The 9576-nt window shown below is 37.4% G+C and overlaps 1 protein-coding gene across 1 annotated transcript; it reads right to left on the bottom strand.

Moving 5' to 3' along the window:
- LOC109823012 (pentatricopeptide repeat-containing protein At2g35130) lies at positions 438–5607 on the bottom strand. The gene is made up of 8 exons (XM_020389332.1): positions 5499–5607; positions 4809–4996; positions 3684–3916; positions 2952–3201; positions 2682–2827; positions 2311–2516; positions 1659–1783; positions 438–1157 (listed from the first exon to the last, which is right to left on the bottom strand). The coding sequence occupies exons 1-8, from the start codon at positions 5504–5506 to the stop codon at positions 574–576; spliced, it is 1740 nt and encodes a 579-aa protein (XP_020244921.1). The 5' UTR covers positions 5507–5607; the 3' UTR covers positions 438–573.

The following is a 9576-nucleotide window of genomic DNA, read 5'->3' as shown; positions in this document are numbered from 1 at the left end:
GATTTCTTTTTTCCCCCCTTTTGTTTGAGGGTTTGAATTTGGGTGTAGTCCTTGATGGTGAAGTTTATTTGTGATTGGATTTTTTTGGGTTTTTTTTTTTCCTTTTTGAGATTTGTGGTGAGGTGAAGGATTGGGCGTTTTGGTGGAGCAAGTATCGACACGTATACGGTCGAGGGTTTGTGATGCTGTGCGAAGCATTTGGCACGTGTGGCGTCCACATAAGTGCTTGAATTCAATTGAGAAGGATGAGCGCTAAACTTTGCTATTCATGTAAAAAAAAAGGACAGGAATTGGAAATTTATTGTGTAACATGAGTTATAATTGAAATGAAAAATGGTATGTTAATATTTTTTTTATGATTCATATTTATGGAGGTTTTACTAGATTTGGTATTGTTTGTTAACTACATTAAATTGGAAAGAGCATACTCCTAAGGATAGTATAACTTCAAATTTTCGATAAATTGGTGTGGCAGAAGGATCTTGTTAGCGCTAGTCCTTTACCTTTACAAGTTACAAAAATACAACCTAATACGAACGCAGTCCGAAGAACACAATCAGTACATAAATCCATTCAAATCTTAAACACAGCTTTCACCTCCTTATGCATACTCCTAACAATAGTACTAACCTGCTCAATCTGTTCCTCACTATCACAGGAAGCAAGAAGAACTTTAGCAGTCCCTCCATCAGGATAACAACCGGCATCAACCATCTCCTCAAGTATCTCCAAGCACTTCACGTACATCTTCTTCCTTGAATAAGCCCCCATCCTCGACGTCCAACTCACAACATCTGCCTTCAAACCCTCACCAGCCAAAGAACCGAAAGCCGCCTCCATTCTATCGATAAACCCAGCTCGTCCATAGACGTTTACAAGGATGTTATACGTGCTTACATCTGGTTTGTACGAGCCTCTTTTGATTATGGATAGGATTTCCTCCATCTTTTCGAAGTGACCCATCCTTCCGTAGGCATTGAGCATGGAGTTGAGCACGAAGGTGTCGGGTTGGAGGCCTGACTTGTGCATTTGGTTGAGGATCTCCTCGCATTTAGGGAGGTTGCCAGATTTGGAGTAGGCAGAGAGGAGTAACATGTGGGATTTCATGGTGGGTGTCATCCCTTGATGCTTTAGCTCTTCAAATACTGCACGGGCATCTGCAGAGGATGTATAGGTACAGAGATGAAGGATGTGTATATTGGAAACGTTCAGAAGGAATAAAAGCAACAAGAAAGCATGTATCTCGAATTTTCAGGGTCAACTACATGAATCCTACTCTTCCACTGAGTTCTTTTGAGGGTTGTCCCGTCCTTGAAGTTAATATTAGTATATCGTTCTTACCTCTAGTCCTTTTTCTCCATTAATTATAATAATCTTATACAGCCTCTCTAATTAGGGTATTTAATGGCCTCCATTGAGCATGACCAGACAATCTCAAATGATCATTTTACTTTTATCCTCAATAGGAGCAGTCTCTTAACATCCTACAAAGGCACTCATTCATGTAGAAACTTTAATGGAACTATGACAATACAAATATACAAGGGGATTTATGAAATATAAAAGGTCTTTCCGGGCTAGACTTATGCTTACCTACAGTATCTGGAATTCACAAAGATAATAATGTAAAGGGTTTTCCGGGCTAGACTGATACTTACCTTCATGAAGACCGGCTCGTCCAAATGCATCTACCATAATGTTATACGAGGCTCTGTCGGGTTCACATCCCATGTGCTGCATCAAAGAGAAAATCTCAGCAGATCCATACGGATAACCTGCACGACTGTGACAATTAGTTGTCAATAGTTTGACAACACTGATTTTGAAGATAAGGGACTTAGCCAATTTCTTATTGATAAAAGATGGAGTTACATGAAGATGGGGTATAAATAAAAATGATGGCATCCGTAGGTTGTTTACAACATGAAGAGTCTAAAAGACAATTAAAAAACTATGAGCTTGAGGTTTTGGGTATTAGAGCAAGATGTCCAAATTTCAGCAAGTCGGGCAGAATTAAGTGCATAATATGCAGCTGATGAACACTGTGCGGTAAAGACTCATCAATTTTGCTCTTTCAAAAGTAGCCAAAGGATCACAATACTCGTGCAGTCTCATGTTCTACGTTAATTAAAAGGGATATTAGAGATCCGCCAATCATGCCAAAGATTAATCTGGACGTTGGCCAAGAATTGAATGACAATGGGTTGTCATCTAGCAAAGGTAAAATTCGGTAGAAGATAGTTAGGATGATTCAGATTAGGTTGAAACTAGTGAATTCTTTGAAAGAGAATCAAAAGGGAAATCGCTAACCTGTAAGCTTCCATGAGTGCGTTATAAGCATAAACATCAGGCTCGTGTCCAGCTTGTTGCAACTCCTCAAATATCTCTTCTGCCTTCTCACAAAGTCCTTCCCTTGCAAAAGCATTGATAAGAGCGGTGTATGTGCATATGTTCGGCTTGACCTTCTCAGTTCTCATCTCATTAAAAACTTTGAGGGCCATAATTGCTTGATTAGCCTGTCATAGAGAGAAAATATGGTCATTGAAGATAACAAGAAAATAGAAAGAACATGATCATACGATAGAATGTTAGAGGAGTTAATCATTACATTTGAGAAGGTAAAGAAGTTTCTTAAGTCCCATATTGAAAACTATGTAACTAAAGAAGAGATGATACGGTACCTTCCCATATAAATTAATCATCATAGTATAAGTGTCAGCAGATGGCTTGCACCGGTCTCTCTTCATTCTCTGAAAAATTTCCACAGCCTTCTGTGTATTTCTTCCTTTCAATAAACCATCTATGTACGCATTGTACACAACAGCACCTGAGTAAAATTGACGCTCTTTCTGCGTGAATTCATGATTTGGGTGCTGATATGAATAGCTTCACAAAAAGTAGAGAAGTTGTCCATAAACCGATCCAAAACAATATAGTGAAGAGAAATATACTTGGAGGGATGCCATGTTTTCTCATCTCCAGGAAAACAGCCTCAGGTTTCTCTAGCAAACCAGATATACAGTACGCTTGCAAGAGAAGAGCATAAGTATCTTCAGTTGGGATGCATCGAGCTTCCAAAAGGCGCAAGTAAATCGACTCTGCCTTCTTGTATTGGTGCTTTTGTCCATAAGCATCTATCAGCAAGTTGTAGCAGATTACATCAGGATGAAAGGAGCTCTTGAACAGAATCCACTCACAAACCTGGACAAAAATGAATGCTTATCAAGCAACTAATGGCATCACAAATTTTTAATGGAACCAAATAAAAATTATGTAACTTTCAAGAAATCTCCTTATAATATGCAAGAATGACAGAAGATCTTCCTAAGGTTTTTAAAAGCAACGCGTCATTCCCCTGCCCTATTTTCGATTTGTAGTCAACTAATCATCAATTCTCAATATAATAATCATATATATGTTTCTACTGGAGTATTTATAAGTGTCATATTCTATGATCACGACTTTAATGAAGATTGCAGATTACAGGAGCATTTTCTGTAATTTAACCTAAAAATGAGATGATTAGAACTTTCAGTCCATCTAAACTCGCAAGGAACTTATTTTTTTTATTTTCTACTAGTCAAAAACATTTGAATCACTGCTAATTGTCACTAAAGCCTTCAAATTGCTCTCTCCACAAATTTGAATATAAGATAATAAGAGTAAAGGTTGAATCATCTTACTGGCACTATAGGACTCCACTGCTTATTTATACGAAGCTCGACGGCTACATTGATGAGATCATCCCATAAATTGTGGGTAGGAGGAAGGGTATCGAGTGAAGCCCAAATCCTTTCAGCATCCATTTCCTTCATTACAAACCTCAGAATCTGCTCAGCCATGGGGCTAAGAACAGGAAAGACTCCATCGACAAACCCAGATCCATACTTCCATCCTCGACCTCTTAGGGAACCACCTGTGTATAACAACAGAAATAGACAACAGCAGCTCGAGATAGATGATAATATAAAGTTGAAATTAGTAACATAAACAGGTAGAAAAGTGACAATGAAATAAATATGGACATTATGCATGCAAATGAACGAATCAATATGTTAAATCCCTCCCGCTGCACCAAAAACTTTAAAGTTTTTGGTGAGGCTTGATGGCGATGGTTATAATTTTATAATCTAACATGTGGGAGCAGGTAGAGGGTGCTTTTCATGGATCAAAACATGGACCAACTTATGCAGCAGTGTTTTTCCTTCAATCAACTTTGAGCGTGTGTCGGTAGGATTTGGACTTGGATTGCTCTCATACCATGTTAAGTCCTTTTCACTGCAGAAACACTCTAAAGTTTTGGCGAAGGTTATAAATTTTTACTCTAACAGTTTGCCTCAAGACGCGAATGATAATGGTGTTTGGTAAATCATATAAAGAAGAAAATTTATCAAAATGCATGAAAATTGATGTAGTTTTATTTTCTGATACATAGAAGACATTTTTTCCCCCAATCCCTTCTTTCATGTTAACTTGATATACATTGTTAATAAAGAATCCAGTAACTTAAGCTTTCGGTAAAGTGGCTCTTGACATGGTATTAGAATCCTCCTGGTTTGAGTAAATATTGGATATGCAATGTCACTCCTTGTTCATAGGCATATCGCCATGTCCATCGTTGCTTAACCTCTACATTTCTTCTAGTACATTATAATTCCTAATCATTTTTCCATATTCATCTGACTTCGCTAGATTCTCCTTTGTGGCCATAAGCTCTCCAGAGATAAAAGAAACAGAAGGTAAAATAAAACATTCATATCCAACTAGCGCAACAACTAGAAGGAAAGTATAACAGGTAAAGAATCTACCTTTCTTCCTCGATAACTTTTTAGGATTTATTGTCCTCGGTCTCCCACGTTTATCAATGAAAACATGATCATAGTTCGGGCGACCAATTGTGCGGCTCAAACTTTTGCCTTCTTCTCTCGAGTTATTCACATATCCGATTAATTTCGCTGGTGTGGTTGGATTATAGAGCACTGCCTCAGTCATCAACCTACAACATATGGTCACCAAAGAAAATGGGTCATCACAAATTTTTTGAAATTTTGCCACCTCTAAAATCTTTTGAACATATATATATAATATGTTAAAGTTGAATTGCAAGGCAGCTATCAAATTATACCAAGAGTAGTAGAGTGAGTATATCTATTAACAAAATATTTAATTTTATTCTAAAATGGTAAATATCTACAGAACGAGAAAGAGCGACATTGCTTCATGGTTCCGAATATCAAAGAAATATGAACCGTAAAAAAATAAAGGCAATTCCCACCGCCACGATACACATACTTTGAGCACAAATTCTCAATATTTGAATCAAAGAATTTGAAGGAAACCCGGAAGTTGGCTGCAAGCGCACAAGAATGAAAACATCTTGGCAGTCATTTATTAAAAAATGGGTCACATTCTTGCATAAGCTCAAATATTAACAGATATTTACCTAAATTTAGCAAAGAAATCAAACAAAAGAATGTAGAGAGAGGGCGAGAGATTACATGAACATGGCACACAAGATACTGAGGTCAGTACAGAGAAGACACAGCCAGCGGATTTCTCTGGTTCGCAGAGCAGCAAAGGGAAGGTCTTTCTTCTTATATTTGTTTTTTTTTTTTATAACTTGAATTTTTTTTATTTAATAAATCTGATTATTCAAGAGCAAAGAAGGAGATAATTCAGATAAGTGTCCCGTTATGGAGGGCCCACCTGCAGCGATAAAGGGGTCTGGTTTGGTGTATGTTCGCCCTGCAGACCCGACCCATAAGTATACTCTCCCTTTTTAAGCCTTTTTTTAAATCATCTTTTCAATTAGTTATTTTCAAAAAATTGTCTCATCTATACTTCTATAATATCATTGTGCTCTTTATCGAAATAAACTTAGTATTTTGATCTGTATTCTACGCATAAGCTAAGGATAGAAGATAGGTTCCATCCCAATTATGTTAAAGATTAGCAAAAATTAAGTTGAGAAATAAACTAATGAGTTTTCAGTTAAAAAATAAAATAAAAGTAAATAATGAGTTTACATGATTTTGGCAACAAATAGACAATATGAACATATCTCTATTTTATATATAAATAGAAATTGTTGGAATTCCAAGAGCCCAAAAAATTTACATGTGCTATGTTATAAAGACACAAAAAATTGACATGTCTCATATCATAAGCATCCACATAAACTTTTATTTTATCAAAAGATGACATATGGACACATAATTTTATATTCACCTAAGAATTCTCATCAAATTAAATCTATTCATAATAAAAAAAATTCTAATAATCAAATATTTTATAATCCTTATCAGATTATAATTATCCATAATTAAAAAATCTCATAATTATATATTTAAATACAAAATTAAAGGAAAAAACTCATGTAAGAAGTTTCTCTACATAAAGTGAGTTAATTTTAGAAAACCTCCCTCAACTATTTTAATTTTGAGAAAGCTCCCTATATGTTAGAGTATGTTGTATACAATATTCCCCCTCGGATATGAAAATTTGAGATAACTCTTTAAACTTTTCTCACTTAACCCTCTTCAAATATGGGGTGTGTTTAGAAAACCCTTCTCAACTATTTTAATTTGAGAAACCCCCTCAAGTTTGACCCTATTGTAGATAACCCCCAAAAATTTGAAAATTCGAGAAACTCCCATTAACTCTTCTCATTTTACTTCCAGAGGGCTAGCATAGTCACGTCTAGCATGTCACATGAAAAAAAATAAGTAAGAAAAGACCAAAATATCCCTTAATCATAAAAAATTACTCTGCTTTTTTTAGGATGGGAGAAAAAAAGCAAAAAAGCATTATAAATTAAAAATAGTTCTTTATTTTAATGGTTAGGAGTTTCTTTGTAACTAAATGAGTTGATGTTTAGGATATTTCAATTATTTTACATTTTGAAATGATGTAAGGGAGGTTTGGTGATAAAAATGTGAAAGATTAAGGGGGTTTCAAGAGACACCCCATAGTTGAGGGGAGATTTTCTCTGATTTTCAAAGTTTACTGTGATTATCATTAAAATTTGGAAATGTATCTTAAAATACCAATTCTTATAAAAATTATCATGTATTGCAAAATATATCCATCGTTTCTATTCTCATAAACTTTTGGGTAATTAAACTAATATCCCATTAAGTTTTGATATTTTGTAGCTGTTGATATCTAGAGACTCAACAACGAGATTAGTAGATAATCCCGAGTTAGCAACGGGGTTTGGGGTTGATACGGACGATGTGGGTCCCCTCATTTCCTTTGACGGTTGATCCTCTATCTAGAACGAGAAAGGTACAAAATAAACACGTTAGAGGACCAGAGTTGGGTTCTCTGGTGGTTCCTCCAACGATCAAGTCAGTATAGAGCTTGAGTGGGGAATGAATGAACTAAATAAGCTCAGAATATATAGATGATGAAATTAGTTAGCCAGGAATGACATACCTGTGACCCCAAAGGGTGCCCGAGGGATCATTGATCAGTGGGCGATGAGCCCATATATATACGCAGTTGAGAGGGGAAGAAGAGTAACTTTGGTCTAGTCTAAGAAGGTAGCTGAATCGACAGGGTAGCTTGACAGGTGTCGACTACATATAATATGACTCACTATTGATTTGATGTGATAGTGATTGAGGAGGTACAGGGATGATGAGTCATTAAACTCGTGGCACTAGCAATGATGATGATAGACAGCTGTTGGTGTGGAGTTTGAGGACAAACTACCTCTGGATTTGGCTCTGTGAGTGGGATGGCAAATACCGTTCTTTTTGTTGGCCTTGCAAGTTGTTGAGCCAGTTTTGAAGGAATGAGGGTGGTCAACTTGAATGATGAGGTCGAGTGAAAGCTTGCCTCGGTGTGGCCTAGGCAGGGGAATGGTCAACGCCTAGGCAGGGGAATGGTCAAGCACCCAGGTGACTCCAGTCTCCATGGCTAGGGCTTGGTTGATCCAATTATAATTGCTAATATGATACACGTGTCGACTCCAAGAGGATGATTAACACTTAGGAGAATTACTGTCATAATATTGGCCCTTTTAGCTCGAACTCGAGGTAGCCGCGTCTGAGTGAAATAAGATTGTAGCTCCGTCAGGTCTCGAGGTGCATTTATGAGGGGCAAGGAGGCAGTGAGGGCTTAGCTCAGGATAGCGGGGTGAGTCGACCCGAAGGGAGAGATGGTGAAGAGGTCGAGGCTGAGGTTTAGTTGACTTCATTACCAACTTCCACTGTTGCTTCTCCTCTGAGTTTGACTCCTGCTCCTGGAGTCAAGCTGCCCGCATCTCTTAGTCCTTCTCGTCTTCCGAGTCTAACCCCTTAGAAGCCCCAATGTATATTCTCTTCTTTTTTTGCAGCGCCTTTTTGTATTGTAAATACTTTCTCATATATGAATAAAAAGATTGCCCGTCAATTTGAATTGTGTGCATTTGAGATTACATTCTTGTTATATATTAAGAGTTTACAATCTTCTTTGAGTACAAGTGTGCTTTTGAGTCGAGGCGTCTCGGCTGCGTGTATGGCGTGTGGGATAACTTGGCTTCATGCCTTGGGTTTACTCACAATGACACCAAGGTCTTGGGGTACGTGCATTAGACTAAGGAAAATACCAAAGTCATTTTGTCGAAGCAGATTGAGATGATTTGTTTGGGTTTATCCTAAATAGGCGCCAATGTCTTTGTATCTATGGTGAGCCTTGGTTTTACTCATGAAGATGATATCAATGTCTTTAGCGTTGGAGTTGATCGAGTTGATGACTTGCCTTGGTTTTACCCTGAATGGATACCAATGTCTTTTTTATTAAAGGTGTGCCTTGGTTTTACTCATGAAAATGATATTAAGGTCTTTGGTGTCAGAGTCAACCAAGTTGATGACGTTCAAGTGACGAAAACTGCATGTAGGTACATAACATAAAAATATTTCGCTTAAGAGAGTATCTTTAATTTGATTACCTTGAAGAGTTTTCCTTAAGTTATATTATGACCAACTTGCCATCATAGCTTTATGATGAAATCTCTTGACTGTCGTGGGCTTAGATGGAGATGACAACTTATTTCGATGCTCAAATATAGGGGATTGCCCATCCAATAGTAATGAAGCAGAGGCCCCATGGTGGGCACCAGTGTTGATGTCCAGAGACTCAGTAATGAGATAAGTAAATAATCCCAAGTTAGCAATGGGGTTTAGGATTGATATAGATGATGTGTGTCTTCTTATTTCCTTGGATGGCCGATCTCCTATCTAGAATGAGAGAGCTGCAAAATGAACATGTTAGAGGACAGAAGTTGGATTCTCCGGTGGTTCCTCTGATGATCAAGTCAGTATAGAGCTTAAATGGGGAACCAATAAACTAAATAAGTTCACAATATGTAGACGATGAAATTAGTTGGCCAAGAATGGCGTACCTATGGCCTTGAAGGGCACCTGAGGGATCACTGATCTGTGGGCGAAGAGCCCATATATATACCCAGCTGAGAGAGGTAGAAGCGTAACTTTGGCTGAGTCCAAGTAAACATCTGAATTGGCAGGGTAGCTTGATAGGTATTGAATGCATATAAGATGAGTCATCATTGATATGATGTGATCATGATTG

Source organism: Asparagus officinalis, chromosome 8 (assembly GCF_001876935.1).
Source record: "Asparagus officinalis chromosome 8, Aspof.V1, whole genome shotgun sequence".
NCBI lineage: Eukaryota > Viridiplantae > Streptophyta > Magnoliopsida > Asparagales > Asparagaceae > Asparagus > Asparagus officinalis.
This window is presented reverse-complemented; position numbering and strand designations above follow the sequence as displayed.

What these genes read in the sequence shown, in the direction of transcription:
- LOC109823012 (XM_020389332.1), bottom strand. An exon ending in AAAGTTATCGAGGAAGAAAG is followed by an intron (nt 3,917 to 4,808) that starts GTAGATTCTTTA and finishes TGTTATACACAG; the next exon opens with GTGGTTCCCTAAGAGGTCGA. An exon ending in TGATTAATTTATATGGGAAG is followed by an intron (nt 2,517 to 2,681) that starts GTACCGTATCAT and finishes TCTCTATGACAG; the next exon opens with GCTAATCAAGCAATTATGGC.